Raw genomic sequence first — 22,261 nt, 5'->3', positions numbered from 1 at the left:
ACACTGAAGGAAGTGGTAAAAAGTTTATCAGACCAAAAAAAAAAAAAAATCCACTACCAACCAGCCTTGTGGTCTCTTGCCCATTTTTGCCATTTAAAAATAGCCTGTTATCTTCAGGGTCTGAAGAGCCTCTCAAACTCCTCTCTCACATTCCACCAGTGAAGACACTATTTACATTTCACAACACACTTGAGTTTTGCTTCTGATTTCACGGCCAGAAAGAAACCTTCTAAGAACAGGAAACAAGATCTATAAAGTGGCTGTCTACCTTGCAGAGGCTCATGACTCATCACCTTTTCATACTACAATATGAAATATAAATGAATCTGTTCAGTGACGTCCTTTCTCCACCATTTGGAATGTGCTTAGCCACTTGAACCATGACTGCAAAACTGTTCTCATCAACTGAAGCTCTTTAGTGCTACAAAAATCTGCTCAAAGTTTGTTCACAAGATGTATTTTTCAATGACTCCATAGGCACAGATTTCTACATTTTTAGGGGCAGATAATTTTCTACAATACCAAGGATTATTTCCTAGGAGCTACTTTTCATCTAGATAATCAGCAAAAGCCTGATTGATCCCACCAAAGGTTAGTAAGTTGGTATCACTGCAAAAATATTCAGATACTAAAGGGGAGTGGATCCTTAGAGACTTAGCTTGCCACTGAATTAACATTAAGATATTTATCTTCCAATTTCTCATTTGCAATGTTGTAGCAACAACACCAACATTTCTTACTGCTAATTTAGAAAAACCACTTTACTCTTCTCTACTTACTATCTTCATATTCACTGAACAGCAAAGATGTCCATTTCTGTAAGAGAGTTCAATCTTTTCCTTTACAAAATAAAGTACTGTTGTTCTTAGAAGAGGTTTACATTGGAAAGACCACCCAGCTTTGAAGGTTAAATGCTGACAATGATGAATTTCCTAACCAAAATATCTTATTCTACTTTCAAAAAATGTGAACACTTGAAAATAATTTCAGTAGCAGTTTCTATTGACTCTGAAGCCAGGCTCCAGCAGAGTTCCTCCCCTTGGCAGCCTCACTTGGCCCCAGCAGAGTTCCTCCCCTTGGTAGCCTCACTTGGCCCCAGCAATCAGTCACCCATCCTAGACATGCATCTCTCATCCCATTACTGAGCTGCTAACACTGAGTTCACCAGAAAGAAGCAGAGCACAAACACATGTCAGCACAGAGTTACACCGCACAACATGAAAGTCAGTCTGTTCCTAGGTGAAGACAACCAGGCCCACCAGAAATCTGAAAACTGAATCAACTTCCTCTCATTTTTTTACACAGTAATTTTTCCAATTATATAAATAGAGCACAAAGGTTGGTTTTTTAGTTGTTGTTGTTTTTCCCTCCACCAGCATTAATACAAATACTGGCAGACTGAAACAGAAGCCAAAGGCTGGAAGACATACAGAGAACTACACATAACAAATAGTCTTATAGAACTGTGCATTGTTACAGAAGTATACTACACAACACAGGAAACCACTTTAAAAGATCACTGATACAAATTAGGATTAAAGAAATAAAGACTTTTTAAATCCTTTGTCCTATTGTCAAGTTTCTATATTTCAAAACAATGATTATGTATTTTTTTCATGACTAGCAAATGTAATAAAAAAGCTGATTCTTAAGTACAGAGGCACAGCAGGGTCCTGTACACGGCATGAACTCAATTTAGAAAGTTCTTACTAAGTGAACACATGCATCTAAGTAGGAGAAAGGGAACTACCAAACATGTTCCCATTAATGGTTCAAGGATGCCAAAACAGTTACTAGTGAACAACTGAAAATCTCAGCTCTCCAGGGCTCCCAATGGACACGTAACACAAGTGCCATTACTTACCAAATTAAGGAAACCATGAATAAACCTAGACTCATTAAGAGTTACAATAAAATTCAATCTATATTGATTTGCATAAATGATAACAGTAATTAAAGCCATAGAACTTAGAGATGCGTGGGGTCACATGGAGAGGAAAAAGAGTAAATGGATTATCGTGTGTGGTTTTAACAAAGGGATTTTAATTCTTAAACTTAGCATAAGCATATCTAGGCCCTCTGGATGCTTTTTTTTTTTATTGGCAAGCTCTGCAGAATCCATGCAGTGTACAACAGAAGCCCATTTAAGGGACAGCCTTTTCCTCCTGTTCAGTGCCATGGGGCATCACCAGCACAGAGTACCGTGAAGAGGTACTTGATGATGAGCTAGCCCTTAGCAACCTTGGGAAATCTCCTTAAAAAAGTAAACATCACCACCAGACACATACTTAGCAAACCTGCCAGCAAGTTTACAATTCCCAACTGAACAAACCAAATGGTCTAGTGGTGTTACACACCACTTCCTCCCAATAAACAAAAGAAACACAATTGAGTTGAGTTGCACACTGAAGTCACTCCAGCTCTTCCCTTGTTGTCTGTCCTGTTGGAGAGGCGAGGGTTTCCAGAAGTCACAGAGGAACTGTTCCCTGTCTACTTTCACATCCACCAGTCTTTCCCAAAGCTATGATGACATCAGATCTCACACTGCGCAGTTGCCGGGCTGCGATAACCGGCTTTCCACCTCAGATATTGTTAATGCTGGTTAGAAAAACTACTTCTTGAATTACATGGCTCAGAAGATGTTTTACTTTAAAAACACACATCTTTGTCTAAAAATTATAAACAAATGCATTTTTCAAGGCCAGTTCCACTTTCTGGTTTTTTTCCCACGGACTGATGAGGAGCACTCAGAGTCCATCCAAGACTCAGCAGATTCAGCAACACTGCCTAAATAATTGTGTATTTTGTTGCTTCACCTGCTGAATGCACTTCATGTTGCTGCTCCATGTGCTACAGCTTTCAATGACTGTTTAATAACAACCATCTAGAAAGATACGACACACCTCTTCTATGCTACCTGAAAGCATCTAAGATAATGATAGGGGAAACTCCCAAGCCAAATTTCTGAAGTCAAGTTTCCCAAAGTGTCATTTCCTTCTCTTAAAAGCAAAGAAGGAAATATCTACTAGATCACAGATACACATTTGCCCACTCAGACCCGTTATAAAACCACTTAAAATACACATGGCAGACAGCCATGTGACACAGGAAAAGAAGAGGACCTGCACGTCTGTTCCCATCTATGGCTCCACCACTCCACCCCTATCCTCTTGCCTCCATATGTAACTTTTAACAGAGATTATATTTGGAAATAGAGATAAAAAATGTATAATTGGTACCCTAGTTGAAATCCATACTAGAACATAATGTCCTTTACAAAACTACAAAAAAAGTTCTTAGTGTTGGAATGCAAATCGGAACAGAATGCTTTTCCATTGTAAATAAATTCTTAATGCGTAAACCTTGTTTACTGTATTGGTCCTAAAATGAGGCTCTCCATCTTATTTATGATTTACAGACCCAAAATATTATCAAGTGAAACAACTTCCATGGAAATCCTAGTTAGAGGAATTTAAGAAATTTACATAAACTATGTAATACAATCAGTGTCATTGCTTAATCTCTCATATAAACTGATTAGTCCATTATAAACCCAAATGTATTGAAAGCTTTTAGTATGCCAGCCTTTATGCCCTGGTTGTACATATTATTTTCATCTTGGCTATAAAAGACCATGGGAAAATGTTTAAAAAGCAAAACCTTTAATATATTCACAGAATTTAATGGTTCTAATTATAATTTATCATCTCATTTAGCCTAAAGGCTAGAAGTATCCACACCAAGCAACAATATACAAAATTACAAATTATCTGTGACCAGATTTTAACTCCCTGTGTTGTTTTTATTTTTAAACATTTATTTACTTTTTGAAAGGCAGGATTACAGAAAGAGGGGAGACAGTGGGAGAGAGAGGGATCTATGTTTCATCCACTGGGTCACTCTTCAAATGGCCGCAACAAGAGAGGTTGGACTGGGCAGAAGCCAGGAACAAGTTTTGGGTCCTCAAGCAGTTGCACGGGCCCAATGACATGGGCCATCTTCTGCCACCTTTCCAGGCCATTAGAAAGAAGCTGGATGGGAAATGAGCACCTGGACTTGAACGAGTGTCCATGTGGGATGCCAGCACCTGCAGGCAGTACCTTTGTCTGCTCTACCACAGTGCCATCCTCAGTATGAAATTAATTACACAAGTCAAAAAAGATGATTTACTCACATCAAATTTAGAAAAACATAATAAGAAAAATAATAATCTATACATTATTTTGGTACAGCATTTTTTAGGTGCTATTTAACAATTAGCACTAGATTTAAAATGTATACACCCTGTGATTTCAGTAACTATAAAAACTCGTTAGCTAGTGAAATAATTGGGAAACTATTCTAAAGAAATTTAGGAAACTTTGTTAACATAAATGTTCAGTGACATGATAGCATATTTATTAAAAGGAAATTTTGAAATCAAATTGGAAATAATTTTTTGCATCAAGATATTTTAACTCCATTTCCACGAATATTTTGAAGAACCCTCCAGTATACTCAAATGCACACACATACTATACTATACATGTTCTGACAGACACACAAAGTTATCAGCAGAGTTATACACAAACTTCTGGAAGTTCACTGACATCTTCTGCTGCTTTGTGTTTGAATTCTCATCACTTTTAAGAGGAAGGGCAAAATGTGATTGGCAGCCCAACAAGAGAAAAGTTCACATACACAAACAGCTTAAGTGAAGCAATCACAGCAGAATTTTTTTTTGTTTTTTCCTTGCCTTTTTTCATTTCTTTTTTTTTTTTAATGTACTAATCAATTAAGAGGAATTACAAAGCCAAATATGTATGGGGTGGTTAAAGAATAAAATTTCAAGTAAAGATGATTCGCAAAAGATATCAGAAAAACAAGAAATGACAAGGGCAAGGAGTTTAGGAAGAAATAAAGTGCAGGAGTTTGATTTTCATTGTAACAGGAATGTGAGAAGTATGGAAATTTTAGTAACAGTTTCTGTTTTCTATTTTCAGTGTAATTCCTTTGGAGGCTAAAGTTTTGCTTTTAATATCTACATAGTGATCTATTTTCTCTGAATATTCAATTTACTCTAAAACTAAAAAGGAGGTTTATTTTATTCTCTCTGTAACTTAAGACCACAAGCCTAATTTATCATGATAGTACAAGAAGTACTTCAACAGTATGATTTTTACAGGATACAAATAATCTGCCAAGGCATTCCCAAATTTCCAAGCACATAACTTAAAATGGTGGTGCTCCAAGCGACCTTGTCCACTGTCTAACCATGGAACTCCAGCAAGCTGCACAGCCACACGCTTATCTCTGGGATCACACTTTGGCCCGAGTATATAATTTTTATTGGATGAGTTGTACTCATATGTTGCTACAGAAACAATTTCAGTCTCGTTTTGTGTGCAGACCAAAAATCAAAAGTTGGAAATGCTTCAAAAATGAACAAAGAAAACTGCAAAGCCAAGTGGATAGGTTTATCTTCACCCATTGTTTCTAAAGGTGTTTACACTGAACTTCAAAGACGGTCTCATGGGAAGTTGCTCACTTCTCATCTGAGTCGGGAAGCACTTTGAGGTCCAAGCCAGGGTTCACAGCAACGCCCAGGTACCATAACCGCTCAGCTGGGTTAGAAAGGTCCTAAAATGTTGAGTTACTGAAGTTCTGAATACAACTGCTATTAAGAAAAAGGACAGAAATTACTTCAGCATCAAAAATTTGACTCTTCAATAAATAACAAGTGGCAATTATTTCTGGAGTACTGTTTTAAAGATTAGAGAAGCACGAATGAACACATCAGATAAATGAATACCTTTGCCGTGGTGAAATTTCTAAGTTTTAATTTTTAAAAATCCACTTATTTGAGAGAGAACTCTCATCTGCCAGTTCAATCCCCAAATGCCTGCAACAGCTTTGGAGCTGGGCACTCAAAGCAAGGCTCTCCTGAGGGCAGCAGGAACCCATCTACTTGAGCCATTACTGAAGACTCTCAGAGTCCACAGTAGTGGCAAGTAGCAGCCAAGAACCAGAACTGGAACTGAACCCAGGCACTCCAACACAAGATGACTGGTATCCTAATCCCTGGGCCAAAGGTTCAAAATCTGGGTCTCAGTGGCAAGAAGGACACAGGGTCAGGCCTCACTGAGCAGTTTCCAAACAAATGGGAAAACAAACAACATAGAAATTAGAAGCAGCATGTCTACTACACAGCAGACAGTAGAACGGTAGACTATGCCAGAATATGCCTGTTATAGCCAAGTAAAAGCAAAAGATTGATGAGCATAGAATACAGTAACTTAATGAAGAACAAATAAAAAGATTAGCTGTATACAAGTCTAACTGGGAAAAAAAATGGTCAGAGTCAAGACAAAATCTAAATTGAATCTAAGTCAGCAAGCCCAATGTTAGTAACTGCAATTGGCATATTAATTCATAAGAAGTTTGATATAGTACCCCATTACATTTAACTCATCTTCCTTTAGTAAGGGGTTTTGGCTCTGCTGGGTAAGCCTCTGCATGCCACACGAGCAACACTTGTGAGTACAACTCCAGCTCTGACAATTTTCACTTCCAACCCAGCTGCCTGCTAATGAGTCTGGGAAAGCAGTGACTGATGTCCTGGGTGTTTGGGCCACTGGAACCCACAACACAGACAAGGATGGAGCTCCTGGCCCTTGGCTCCAACCTAGTTCAGCTCCAACCATCACAACCTTTTGAGGAGTGATCCAGTGGATGGAAGCTCTCTCTCTCTGTAACTCAACCTTAAAATACATTTTTCTTAAACCAAACTGGTATTTTATTGAAAGCATGTAATTCTCCACAATAAATAAAGATTTTCACTATTTTTAACTGGGTATTTTACATTTAACCCATCCCCACACCAAACAACTGTACTCTATGAACAGTTTAACTGCTGCGTTTTTCTTAAACTATCTGCTCTGTTAGCTTATGAACAGGCAGTCAGAGATGATACTGTCAAGAATTAAATCACAATTTTGAAAACCCCATACATTTCTTTCCTGTGGGAAGCCTGCCTTGACCCAGCTGAGCAGAACGGATTATTCACTCCTCTATACTGCATCACACTCATTGGGACTCTGTGATGACCTGATGACACTATCATTTGTTAATGTAGCCTCTGTCTGCCCTTCAGGATTGAGACTCACAGGAAAATAGGGCATATTCATCTTTGGATCTTAAATCTCCTGCACAGGGCCTGGACAGGTAAGAGGGTGAATGGGATAGAAATAATAGCACAGATTTTTGTGCAAAAGTTATAGAAGGAAAAAGGAGAGGCAGAAAACTAAATAATCTTAAGGCATTGTCTATAAAAATAAACAACAACCCCTCCCAGTAAGTTATTACTCATATCCAAAGCAAAAGAAAAGTACGAGTCACGTTAAACTGTGAAAAATGGTGGATATAGTGAAAAGGATGTTCTATGAGAGCTTTTCAAACTAGGTTCTATGACACACTACCCAGTTAGCTGTTTAAAGTAACAGAGGATCAAGACAGTGGAATTTCATGCAACATGATGACAAAGGAGGACCATTCCTACTTTAAAGCATCATAATGGAAAGCAGTAAAATTGGTGCAATTTTAAGCTTATTTCTCAGCTTAAAATACATTCACTGTTGTTCTCACATTGTTCTATAAGCTTTGGAAACTTCACGGAGACATGCAAACATGAGGGAAAGCAGTGGAAGATGGTGCAAAACCTCGGGATGCTACACCCACATGGGAGACCCGGAATAAGTTTCTGGCTCCTGGTTTTGGTTTGGCTCACCTCCGGCCATTGCAGCCATTTAGAGAGTGAACCAGTGGGGGTGGAAGATCTGTCTCTCCTTCCCTCTGTAAATCTGTCCTGCCGTTTCAATAAAAATAAACAAATCTTTTTTAAAAAAGGAAGTTGAATAGCTGGGACTTGATTTAGTGCCCATATGAGATGTTGAAATCACAGGCAAAGGCTATGCTATGCTGCAATGCTGTCCCAGAAAACTATCAGTTCAAATATTTCAAACACTTTTAAACTGGGTTGGTAGCTGTCATACTAACACACATATCTACATAAATTTCTTGGCATATTCTACATATCATCCTTTTGTCAAATATGTCATATGCAAACAATTTCTTATGGTCTATGTCTTGCCTTGCTGTTCTCTGAAAGTATCTTTTAGGGGAAAAGTGTTTGTGATGACTTCTAACTACCATTTTCTGTCTCAAGTACTGTTCTTTTGTTGTTATATTTAAAATCCATTTGCTTAATTAAAGTAACTGATGTTCTGCATTTACCTATAAGAGTTTCTTAGTGTTATGCACACATAAAGGTTTATGTTTTGCACAGTTATCCAACTGTTCCAGCACTATTTGATTGCCTTTGAATCTATGTCAAAGCAAAGTCAATATGTTTTTATGAATCTATTTCTGAACTCTTTATTCCATACTATTGATTGGCATTATAAACTCAACACACTGACTACTTTAGCTTTTTAAAGATTTATTTAGTTATTTATTCACAAGGCAAAGTGATGGTGAGAAGCTGGGAGGGAGAGAGATCTTTCCAGAAGAGCTAGCAACGGGCTGGCTGAAGACAGGAATTCCATCCGGATTTCCCTACAGGTGACAGGGACTCAGGTGCTGAGGCCGTCACCTGCTGCCTCTCAGGTGTGTTAGCTGAGAACCGGGTCAGAAACTGAGCAGGGGGACTCAATTCATGTATTTCAATATGGGATGTGGCCTCCCAAGCAGTGGTTTTACAACCTACCCAAGGACAGGGCGTATATTTGATTACTATATTGTTTAATAAAGGTCTGACACAAGATGGTTTGAGTTTTCAATATTGTTGTTTCTTTTGCCTATTCTAGCTGTTGCTAGCCAAATAAATCAGATAAAAAGAGATGACTAAAAGAAGTAAAGAACTAACAAACTGAATTCCCAGTCAAACCTCTGCCCATATGAACAAAAAAGAATTTGTTGTCTGAATTTGACATTTGCCTACTAAATTTGCCTACTAAAATAGAACAAAAGATCCACATAATTTGGAAGATTATAAAATGGCTTACAATATTAGAAATATCAAAGATAGAACCCTAATTACAACAAGGAACCATTAAATCAATCAATTCTCAAAGGAAAAAACAATCAAATATAATCAAATTCTCAAAGGAAAAAACAATTAAAATTGCTATTCTGTGATAACTTGGATATTAGAATTACTAGTTAAAGATGCAAAAGCACTCATAATGATGCTCCGATATTAACATAAATAAACATGAAGTGAATAGAGAAGTCTGAATAGAGAAATAAAAACTTCAAAAACCACCATGGGAATTTCATAATTTAACATGTAAAATACCTAACACACAATATTCACTGCAAAAGGGCTTTGGTACAATGGAGACCATAGGGCTATCTGTGTGAACCTGCTGGAACAACAGAAAGCAACATCTGAACAACAGAAAGGGAAAACTCAAAAACAAGCCATGTCAGAGACTCAGCGGAGAATAGAAAAAAGGATACTATCTGTACGTTTGGCCTCTCTGAAGGAGAATAAGAAGAGATTGGTGCAGAAAATACATTTGAAAAGATAGCTAGGTATTCCTGGGTTTCGGGGAAGACATAAACTTAGAACATTCAAGAATATCAGCAAAGCATTTGATAAAATAAAGCATTCTTTCATGATAAAAATTCCTAACAAGGCAAAAGAAATATACTTCAACATAATAAAGTAACGTATGACAAACCCACAGCTAATATACCCAGCGGTGAACAATGAAATCTGTCCCTTTTTGACTGAGAACAAGACAAGGGTGTCCCTGCTGCCATTTTTATTCAATGAATACTGGAAATCCTAACCAAAACAATTAGGCCAGAAGAAGAAATAGAGAGGATCCACTTTGGAAGGGCAGAAGTAAAATCACAGATTATACGATCTTATAGGTACAAAACTCCAATGACATCACCAAAAAAAATTCTACTGGAATAATAATAATAATAATGATGATGATAATAACAACAGTAGTAATAATCCTATCAAGTTTCAGGATACAAACTCGACACTAAACATCAGTTGCATTTGTTTACACTAAAGGCAAACTATCTGAAAAAGAAATTACAAAAATTCCCACTTATAAAAGCATGAAAATATTAAAATAGCTGGGAGTGAAGTGAATATAATCCAGGAGGTGAAAGATCTGCATGCTTTCAGATATTATGTCTATAATCCATTTTGCCCGGTTTCATTCTTTTGCATATGCAGACCTGTTGTGCCAACACCATTTAGTGGCCCTACTGTCCTTTCCCTATCATGTTTAATGAGGATCAACAAACTACAGAATGTTTATTTCTTGGCTTTCTACTCCCTTCCGTCAACTGGATTATCTTTATGCCATTACCATTCTATTTTGGTTACTACACCTTCGGAGTGTCTTGTCAATTCATGTCATTTAACCCACGTCACTCTTTCTGCACAAGTATGCTCTCACTATTCAGGGTGTTTAGTGGCTTCATATAACATTGTAGGATTTTTCCCTACTTCTAATAAAAAATGTCATCAGAATTTTGATATAGAGGGTAGTGACATTCTAGATCACTTTGGGCATTATGGACACTTTCAGCAATATTCATCCTTTGAGTGTGGGCTGCCTTTCTGTCAGCAGTAATGCACTACATGATGACTGGTCAGTCAGTGACACAGCACATGTACCACAGAGGCCTCTTAGGATCAAGTGCAGTGATGTCATAGCACTCTTAGTATATGCCACTATGTTCTATGATGATGACACAATGAAGAAATCACACAAATATGCATTTCTCAAACTACTGTCCTGTTCAGTCATACATGACTATATGCATTTATAGTTATTTCATCCATTTCTGAAACTGGATGACAGAGGAAACAAAACTGTATTTGTTCCTATTAAACTTCAGCTCCAACTTATATACAGGAAACCAATATGACAAACAACAGCTCAATTTTTAAAAAGCCATGGTATTTTTCTTAGGCTTGATTTCAGTATGAGTCAGAAGTGTGATGCAAGAATCAATACAGCATAATTTTGGGTTCTATTACAGAATTTAGCCTGTCTGGAGTACTTTACTCTGCTTTGAGTGCCAGATTTTTAAGAGTAACACTAACCAGCTGTAACTGACAAGAGTTACTAAGACTGGAAGGCTCTAGACAAGTAGTAAGTTAACAGTTTCTTACCATGGGACAACAGAAGAGAACACAGAAGGATTACATGAAAATAATACTTTAATATTTATTAGGCTCACACTTGCAAACAGTAGCAGAAAGATCATAGCATAACCAGATAGGCTGGCCTCAGATACAGAAGAATTTTTCAGTAATTTGAACTGCTGCAAAATGTGATGGACTGCTTTCCTCAGTTTCTAGTGGTCAGAAGTTGTAAAGCAAGATTATACGCTGACCAGATAGAAACGCTGTGAGTGGATTTAGTACAGTACAAAATAAAGTCATGCCTCTTAAGCTGTGATACTTAGTCCTGCCTTAAAGGGGTGCTGTGGAATGATAGGGTGGAAGCAATTTCACTGAAGGGGCAAAATGACTAACTTCACATCCCTGCTCTCAGCAAAATGTGTGTGTGCGTGTGTGTGTGTGTGTGTGTGTGTGTGTGTGTGTGTGTGTTGTATGTGTGTTCAGTCATCACTAAAGTAGCTTTTCTGGGATTCAAGGGAGGTAGAGGTGAGGTGGAGAGAAGCATTATGTTTAAAGCAAATAAATAAAAGGTAAAAAACAACAAAGGAGCATGTATTACTATTTCTTCAATTCTAATACTCTGGACTAAAACTACTTGTAAGCTGTATTTCAAAGAGTAGCCCCATAATCTTATTAAGAGATTACTGTGAATAACAAGTATGATCATATTTAAAAGCCTCTTTTTATTCAAAAATGGGACTTTCCAGGGAATTAAGCAGATGACTGTCCTAGCTCTTCATTTCACTTGAGTCAGCACAGACTACGTCATATCTGACGCAGACTTTCTCATTATTCAGAAAAAACTAATCTTAAAACTAAATGGTTCTACTTCCAAAAAGGCAGTATTTGGATCAAAGTAAACCTTACATATCTATGATGTTATACATCTTCTTAACAGAGAAAAATATGAAAAAATAGTTACTATATAGCCAAATTTGAAGTTGTAGGCAAATGCAAAGTACTATCAAAATGACTTCTCAAAAAAGGAAACCTGATGTATACTAGTATACTACAGGTACGGAAAATGACACATGTAAGATCTAGGCTCTCACATCTTCAGAATGACTTATCTCAAAAGTTATAGAGCAGGGCATGATTCATGTCCACACCAACCACAGAGGCCACTACAGCCCCTGACAGAAAGTTGTAAACTATGTTCTGATTTTCTGATCTTACCTAGCTTTAAAAAACATGAACACAAATCTTACTCTACCAGCTTTCTTACAGTAGTCAAGCACATGAGACGAATTCTTATCTTAAGTCCTCTATCGTTCCATTTTTACTATAGTGTTTCTCAGAGCCAACATCAATATATCGATTGCTCAGGAGTTCTTCTGAAGGCTTACGGTCTACACTGTGCTACAGCACCCTGACTACACAGTCCCCTGAGTCCTCCCAACCACCTAGCCTGGGACCACAATTGGGACCACTGTTCCCATTCACTTTCACACAGTCTAGGAAACCATCATATGCTAAGTCCTACACCAAATACATGTGCTTGAGGTCTGAATACAAAATTGTCACAAACATGAAAGTGCACCTGGGTCTACTGTATCCCATATGCTTTTTTTCAGTCAGGTATTAATCACAAATGCATAAAATAAAAAATAGGATCATGCAGGCCAGGCGTGGTAGTCTAGTAGCTGAAGTCCTTGCTTTGCACACGATGGGATCATGTTTGAGCACAGGTTCTAATCCTGGCGACCCCACTTCCCATCCAGTTTCCTGCTTGTGGCCTGGGAAGGCAGTCAAGGACAGCCCAAAGACTTGGGACCCGGTACCTGCCTGGGAGACCCAGAAGAGGCACCGGCTCCTGGCTTTGGATCAGCGCAGTTCTGGCTGTCACAGCCACTTGGAGAGTGCATCATTGGATAGAAGATCTTTGTATCTCTCCCCTCTCTCTGTATATCTGACTTTTTAATAAAAATAAAAAATAAATCTTAAAAACAAAATAGGATCATGCAACAGAGTAATCCTGACAATCTTTCAAAAACATCTCACCATGTCTCTGGTTTCATAAAAAACACTTCTTAGAAAAGTAGTAGTAGAAAATTGAGGAATCACAGAGGACCAAAATTGAAAAAATTAATCCTTTTATAATAGTACATGACCAACTTTATCCAACAACACCAGTGACTTTATCAATTTTACTTTAACCTGCAAAAGGCCAATGGGATTTGTTTTTTTCCCCTCCCACAAAATCTTAACCCTTTGGGTCCAAATTGTTCATCTGATTTAAACATTTCTAGTAAATTTGAATGCATTTATCAGAAAATTTGAGATGCTCTAAACTATGTTATCAAAGCTGTTTGTTGGTACTGATTGGAAGCCATAGCATAGCATTAAGATTGTAAAGATAATGAAAATACTGATGATACTTAAATGGAGACATATGTTTCCATGTTTAAATGAAAATATCTGATAACCAAGTTTCCTTTAGTACAACTAGATAATGGAATTAATATGACAAAGACATTACTCACTGTTTAAACTGTATACTGTGTAATACTTCTTGTGTGTCTATATTTAAGAACCGGACAGGGCTGAGCCCGGCGTCGTGGCCTAGCGGCTAAAGTCCTTGCCTTGAAAGCCCCGGGATCCCATATGGGCGCCGGTTCTAATCCCGGCAGCTCCACTTCCCATCCGGCTCCCTGCTTGTGGCCTGGGAAAGCAGTCGAGGATGGCCCAATGCATTGGGACCCTGCACCCGCGTGGGAGACCCGGAAGAGGTTCCAGGTTCCCAGCATTGGATCGGCACACAGCGGCCCGTTGCGGCTCACTTGGGGAATGAATCATTGGACGGAAGATCTTCCTCTCTGTCTCTCCTCCTCTCTGTATATCTGGCTTTCCAATAATAATACAAAATCTTGAAAAAAAAAAAAAGAATTGGACAGGGCTAGATCAAGGCAAAGCAGGCAGTGAGGAACTCAGCCTGGCTCTTCCCACACAGACACAGAACCTGCTGCTCCCCAGGGTCTGTGTGAGCACTGGGATCAAAGCTCTTTAATGTGAGACTCAGCAGCCCACGTGGCATCTAACCACCACACCACATGCCCATCCTCTTCAGGATCTGTACTGATGGAACTATACGCTTGTTTTTAATTTTAAAGTGTTACAAGAATGCACACTGCTCCCATATTTTAACTTATATATATTTCTGAATCAAATACCTTTCATTCAAGAAAACCAAAGCCAAGAATCTCTTTCACTTATCTCTTTTTAAATTTACCTTTTACTAATGAATTTTCAAGATTCTTCAATTTAAGGAAGTAGATGCTGAACAAATTTTGGAGTGAACCAGCAGATGGAAGATTTTTGTCTCTCTCTGCAGATCTGACTTTCCAATAAAAGCAATAAATATACTTTAAAAAAAACCATTAGGTAATAACCTTTGGTGTGGGTTACCCTTAATATTTTATTTAAGGAAAGTAACTTTGTTCCTTATATATGTGATAATTAACATGCTGAAATTTTTATTGCATCTAATAGGCATAACTCTGAAAGCAGATTCTATTCTACAGGCATGTGCCCAAAGTGTAGGCACTCAAATCACTTTCATGGTTCTCAAGATGTACTGAGTTTGCTTGCTAAATCGCACCAGCCTGTGTGGCTTCTCAAACACCAGGCTTACTGTAAAGACAGCTGTTGGAAAGACACCCAACCCGTCAGCACCATTACCTTTTAGCCGGTGGCTTAGAATCTGCTCCAGGATAGCTGCAAAGTTGTTAAACTCCGGAGAAGAATCATCGATCGTCTCAAAGCAAGACCGATCAATCAAGGTCTTCACAGAAAACCTGTGCAAAGAAGAGTATTATTGTTTTTAGGCAGACTTCATTCGTTCACCTAAACATATTTTTAAGGACAAAAGGAAAGTCATTTGGGGAAGAATTACAAAAACAATGTATTCAGAAAACTTGACTCAAACTCACTCTGTAAATAGAGAATTTCAGAGTATCGGGTTTGTCACTCAGATATTTACTATCCACTGCATCTGAATGTTTGAGTTCTGTTACATCCACACACTGACACCCAGCTCCTAGTGCAGCAGCACCAGGAGATGGGGCCTTTGGGACGAGGCCAGGCCATGCGGGCAGAGCCCTCAGGAACGTGAGCTGTGCCCTCGGAGGCCAGAGGAAGCAAGCATGACCTCTTCCCATCCAAGCTAGGAGGAATGGGCCCTCCCCACTCCCAGAACCTGCCACCTGGGTTTCAGAGCATCCAGTCTCCAGTGTTGCTTACAGATTTTCCTAAGACATTCTGTTACCACGATTTGAAAGGAATAAGGCACACATGACCAAAGAATTAGGAACTGCCAACTGTCCTCATAGCTTTTACAACAGCAACCCAGATATTTTCTACCTCACTAACTGTAAAATACTGAAAAGCTTCAGTGATTCAAATGATCCCTGAAGTGTAGTCTTTAACTTGAATTTTTCTGACTTTTTGATGGTGAAGTATACCATACAACCACTGTGTCTTGCACTCTTACCACAGTGTTCAGTAAATCGTATTCATCACTTTGCTATAATTAAACAAGTGTGTGTCAGATGATTTTGCCCAACTGTGGACTAAGGTAACTGTGCTGAGCATTAAGTTAGTTGAGGCTAGGCCACTTACAACTCAGGTTTAAAACTTACACAGCTCCACTGCCAGGTAAATACCATCAGTACCTGTGAAAAATTGGAGTTTCAGACTCAAATAAATGCTTTTCTAAGAGCCTCTGAGCACAAACAATAACAACACAGAAAATATAAGCCTGTTTCCATGAGCTATCAACAGGAAAACTCACGAACCCATATTTTTCCTTATCAGAACATCCTTTTTTCTCACTTTTAACTGCCAAAAACCAACCTAGTTTTGAACAAGCAGGCATTTTGTGTGTATCTCCCGTAAGTGCCAATTACAATCTATCTGGCTGCCATCACTGTGTCCTCTCTTATGAGGGTAGAAACGCGCCCTCTGCCTGGTGGAGCTCCCTCAGCACCTAAGACAACAACCGAACACTGGCCTCAGTCAGGACCTGCTGACGTTCTTACGCGCTCAATTGTGAAAGATCAGCAAGGAAACATGTGAGTGTTAAAACCACAGCAATACCAAAACCAAAATTTAGGATGTTTAACATGTACAGATTCCAATGATCATTATAAAGATCAGGACACAGGTGAGTTAGTGGATAGGGACAATTCTCACAAGCCATCCCGTTACAGTCGTGCCCTCAAACACATGATAAATGAATACACAAACAGTGCAACAGCAAGAGCTGTTCAACACGCGGAAACAAAATCTCCAAAGGACACAAAGATATACACACTGCTTCTCAGGTTTTAGACTTAATGATCAAGCAATTTATACAGACAGAAAATACAAGAGGGGAAAAAGCAGGTTTTTTTAATATTAGTTTAATATTAGTTATTTTTCATTTGAGAGACAGAGCTTTCACCCACTGGCTCTCTCCCCAAATGCCTCCAATTGCCCTGGGCTGGGAAGAAGCCTGGACTCAGGAACTCACATCGGGGCATCCCACACTGTGTGGCAAGACCCGGTGACTTGAGCCCTATCTTCTTCCTGATGCACACATTAGGAAGCTGGAGTAAGAAGCCAGAGGCTGGAAGGGTATCCAAGGCACCTGCCCCTTAAAAGCAATGCCTGCCTCCTGTTTCATCATTTATATCTTACTCGTCTCCTGTTAACACAAACTAAAATTTCCTTTGATAAATCAGTTTCTTAGAGCCCCTGTTTTACATCAACTTGCCCAACTATTCTCCATACTCACTTCTCTAAGACCACATGGTGCTCCACTTACCAGAGTGATGAGACTCTGCCTTCCCTAACCATAACTAGCTAAGATGTGCTTTAAACCAAACTGCAAAAAGAATTTCATACATCTAAAAATGCCACACAGATGCTGAGCTATTCCTGATAGTGATGACATTAATATTACTCATCCAGAAGGGGACCGATTTTTAAATAACGAAATGACAATTTGATGAATGTCTAAAAATACGTATCAAGTCTAACTACCAACTTTTATATCAGAATTAAAACATCATTTACATAAAAATGACTTAAATAAGCTTTTAAAATGCCATTTTTGAATGTCTTCATAAAAAGACTCTCTTTCCAACCTCTAGTTTCCAAAAGTAATCTTTGTTAGTTTACAAGTAACTAAGAAAGACTGAAAACCCTCAGACAGTCTGAACTACTGCTTTCCCTTTAAGACATCCAAAAAAACACTTACCAAGACTATGCCTCCAGTCAGTAAAAACATAATTAGACCCTAAATCAACCAAAAAGCAGAACTGAAAATAAAACTGAAAACAAAGTTATTTTCTTGTTAAATGTTTGTAGTTTTTACTAGAAGCTGCTTCTTCTTTTTTTTTTTTTTTTAAAGATTTTATTATTATTGGAAAGCCAGATATACAGAGAGGAGGAGAGACAGAGAGGAAGATCTTCCATCCGATGATTCACTCCCCAAGTGAGCCGCAACAGGCCGGTGCGCCAATCCAATGCCGGGACCAGGAAACTCTTCCGGGTCCCCCACGCAGGTGAAGGGTCCCAAAGCTTTGGGCCGTCCTCAACTGCTTTCCCAGGCCACAAGCAGGGAGTTGGGTGGGAAGTGGAGCTGCTGGGACTAGAACCGGTGCCCATATGGGATCCCGGGGCTTTCAAGGCAAGGACTTTAGCCGCTAGGCCACGACGCTGGGCCCTAGAAGCTTCTTAAAAAATAAAAATTTACATGAAATAGTTATGGCCCTGCAGTAGTAATATGGACATACAGGAAGGAACTTCAAAAAATATACAGAAAAACAAATCAAAATATAAGTCCATTTCAATGCAAAAGATTTTGAGACCCATTCAAATGAATGCCCTGAAAAAAGTTAATGCAGAATATGCATTATGAGAAAAATGTATACTGATTTCAGATTTTATTGCATCAAAACACATGTTTTAATTCTGTGCATCAAGTCTGTAAAGTACTCTGATATCTATTCACACACAGACTGGGTAGAAAAAAAAGATGCCCATCTCTTTAAAAAATGAATATAACATCTTGGCAACTGATCAAATGCTTTAGACAAAATACATATTCAAACAAAACACTTTCTTTACTGTCATACTCTTTCTCTGAAAAGACATCAAAACATTAACATACACAGAAACCCAACTAGAACCATCACAGTTTAAAATTTTTAAATGTCGAGAAAGGCTAAAGTCATTAACAAATATGATTTAATCAAATGTAAGCTCTTTCCACTATTTCATGCCACAGAACTGATACCAAGGCATTGGTGCTAGCAGCCTTAACCAAAACTTGGCCTACTGTCTCCACCACTGGAACAATGGCCATCACTACAACCAACAAGGAGCGCCATGCCATGAATACGATGCAATCCATACCAAATACGACCAAAAATAGAAAAAAAAAGATAGCTAGAGATGACTAAATGCACAACAGCAAGGATAATTCTTCACTACAAGGTATTGTCTTCCATATATTTTTATGGTAGGAAAGAAAAACAATTTGCCTTCTTTTCTCAAGTAATATCCAAGCTAAAAATTCCCAACCACCATATATATTTTGTTTCTTCTTGTTTTCTGTAAGTGTAATCTATTTAAAAGGCTTTATAATGAGAAAAATACTTCTCACAAATCATTTTAGAAAGGGCCTATACACTACTTTCCATAAGCTAAATCCAGCTAGTTGCCTGTTCCTGTTCCTGGAACACAAAATAAAAGTCTCAAGAATAATCCCTGGAATTTGGATGTAGAAATGCAAATCTCTTTCACTATTTATCAGTTTTAAGACTTTCACCTGATATGATATGTGAAAGTAAAAAAAGAGAAAGAAACATGTTTTTATGTGTTCTGCCTACCCATGCTGGCAATGTTTCTTAAAAAAAATGAAATTACTAATCTGGGCACCTTAAGAATGAGATGCTGCGTTATTAACATCTTGTATTGCTACATAAGCAGACTGATGATAGCAGATGGCTCAACATAAAAAATAACACTAGGTACGTGATCTGAAAACATGCAAGAAAAAACACAATCTTCACAAAATAATTTGTTCACAACTGGAAACATCTGAGAAAGAAAAGCTCCCATCTTACCTAGTTTAACCTCATACAAAACAACTCACAACTAATGTAATTTTGACAACGCACACTATAATTACATACTTCAATTTCATAAACCCTGGGATTTCAGCTGTTTCCCCCTACCCAATAGCAAATGAAAATACAGAAGTAGAATTTAGGTATTTTTCAATAAAATACTATCTATTGGACCAGCTATTCAAGGTAGAGCAACAGAATGACTGGGGCTCTGAAACCACAGGCCCTTGGATGCAGAGCTGGCTGTTACAACTCAGTCCTCATCCAGGCAAGAGCTTCATCTTTGCCCAACCACCTAATTACTGTGAACGGCAGACTGCACATGCAGGATGTCTGTGCCAGTGCTAGCTACACAGAGGCTATCAGGCACCAACACACAGCGGCCCCTTTTCAGAGCAGAGTATCCTAATTCCACCTAATGACGTTGACGCACAGGAAACAGAGAAAGGAATTCTAAGGGCATGGCTGCTAATAACATGCAGTGATCGTGGTTAATAGCAATATAAATACTAAGAAAATGAAAGCTCCTAGCTTCTGGCTCTTCCTTTTCTCCTTCTCCTTCTCTCTGGTTCCCTCTCTCTCTCCCCAAAGACTTGTGACACAGACAATGAAGGCAGTACAAGTATAAAAGCAACAAAGGCACAGGTTTTGAAACCAGGTACATCTGGGTTTAACTTCAGCTAGTTAACCTTAACTAAAATAAAAATGATTTAAGCAAAAATGGTCAGGATTTCCAGTAGTCAAACAGGCTGAACATAATACTTTTCCTCCAAAAACTGCATCTGCCATGCATGATATAGAAGAAATATTTTTCTTTCAAAGTTGAATATAGACATTTTATGTATCTTAATATTTATATGTCTTAACATAGGACAAAGGATTTGGTTTTATAATGCAAATATTAAGATTTAAAAACCTCCAAGGCAAATGTTAAACTTGAATTCTGGGGGATACTGCTTCACTACCCTCTTCTACCGACCATCATCATCATTAGAGAAAAAGGGACAAAAAATCATTTTAGCTAAAAGAACAAAATGTATTCATTTACATTTCTAAGTCAAATATTTCCAAAACAGTATGATTTTTACATTTTTACCTATTTTGTGAAATGGTGTTTTTTTTTAAGCAGACAATTAATTTACTCTTGGAAACTTTTGTTCAATTTTGCCCCTGATCTTTTTTATATTCAAACTAGAAGAGATGATGTTATCTCGTTTTTCACTGAACTTCAATTAGAGTAAGTTTCGTCCCATTTAAAGGGCAATTCACTCAGACTTTTCAGCTAAGTGGTTGTAGATGCCCTTAACCAAGGGGATGACGGAACTAATAGTGGCACACAGAATGACCTGTACAGCTGCTCTCCTGCCCACAATTTCTGCAAATGAGGCTAGTGGCTTCCTGATGGGTTCCTTGGTCCTACTAATACAGAATATCAGTATTTTAAAAAGTTAATTGTGTAAACTCATTACTCAAAAAAATGCAAAACAAGTTTTAATGATTTCAATTACAAAATGAAATTATACAAAATATGCAAGAGTTGGTCCAAGATATGCACAGTTATATGCTCAAAACTATGCAACATTCGAGAAAAATTCTAAAATATTAAAAAATATCAAGACTATATTATATTTAGACTGTAAGTCTGAATATTACAAAGATGTCAATTTTCCTAAAACTGATTTATAGAATTAGTGTAAGCATAACAAAAATCATTTTTAAAAAAATTAAGAGAAGCAGAAAAACATGTCTGCCATCAGCTGGTTTACCACTAAAATGCCTGCAAAACAGCTAGAAACTCATCCCAAGCTTCCTAGCTGAGTAGTAGCGACCCATCTACTCAGCCATTATCTGTTGCCTGACAGGGCTTCCAATACAGGAGGCTGCAAACAGGAGCGTGATCTGTCACATGGGGTCAGGTGGAGTTTTCCACTTATGCTGTTAACGTCCCTGTTCAGTTTCCAACGTGGGAGCATTCTGGATTTCAGATATTCAGATTAGGGATACTTAACCCATTCTAGGCCAACTGATTTTTCTTCAGGAAAATCTTTTACTTCGTCCTCTACACTTCACATGATAAACAGAAAATAAACAAGCGTAAGTGCACTGTTCATATAAATGTTAAAGATAAAACAATAAAACTGTAGAAAACTGTGGGTTTTCACTACTCCGAAGCAAGCTGACTTCTCAAGCACATGACAGCATTAGCCATGAAGGAAATGCCTGGACGGCTTCTCAACTAACAATTCTGGTCAAAACAAACTATAAAAAATGTCACCGAATGCTACTCTCACATGGTGGGGATGCCCTAGGTGTGTACTGTACACACCTATGAGAGTGAAGTGGGGGGGGGGGCTTCAAACATTCCCCTTTGAATAGCCTTGTCTCTTAAGCGAATTTTTTATATTTGTTGAATATACAAAATACTCTTTATGAAATACCTTATGGTCAACTTTTTTTCTTTTGTTGTTTTAAAGGCTCACTTACTTATTAAGCAATAGAGATAGCAGAGAGACAGAAAGACCTTCCATTCTTGTTCACTACCCAAATGGCTGCAATGGCCAGGGCTGGGCTATGTAGAACCCAGGAACCTGGGGCTCACAAGAGGGCACCACCAGCCCAAGCCCTTAGGAACCTTGTGCTGCTTTCCCAAGCCCATAAGCAGGAAGATGCACTTGAAGCCAAACCAGCCCCAAACTACTTCAATATGGGAAGCCAGTGTCACAGGTGGTCAGCTACTTATGCTGGCCCTGGGGCAGCTCTTACCTGCTATCAGTCTATGAATCTAGTTGAGTCAGAAGAGACAATGATGTTTTGTGAATGTTGACAAGAGCTGAGCTAGTTATTAATGGGGCACCAATAATTCTTAGGAAGGATACTAATGTGGCTACAAAATAATACAACCAAGGTGGAACAAAGTGCCAACCCAAAGTACCAAGTGCAGCATGAGTAA

At 38.3% G+C, this 22,261-nt stretch overlaps 1 protein-coding gene across 3 annotated transcripts in view; it reads right to left on the bottom strand.

Annotated features, from left to right (window-relative positions):
- Positions 1-22,261, bottom strand: part of RUNDC3B (RUN domain containing 3B) — a 97,002-nt gene that overhangs the window by 70,810 nt on the left and 3,931 nt on the right. For all 3 annotated transcript variants that reach the window (XM_004582282.2, XM_058678328.1, XM_004582283.2), the window contains exon 2: positions 14,876-14,991. In XM_004582282.2, coding sequence (XP_004582339.1) covers positions 14,876-14,991 — 116 coding nt within the window. The remainder of the gene's footprint in view (positions 1-14,875; positions 14,992-22,261) is intronic.

This window comes from Ochotona princeps, chromosome 20, assembly GCF_030435755.1.
Source record: "Ochotona princeps isolate mOchPri1 chromosome 20, mOchPri1.hap1, whole genome shotgun sequence".
Taxonomy (NCBI): Eukaryota; Metazoa; Chordata; class Mammalia; order Lagomorpha; family Ochotonidae; genus Ochotona; species Ochotona princeps.
Note: the sequence above shows the minus strand (reverse complement) of the source record. Positions and strands in the feature narration are given on the sequence as shown.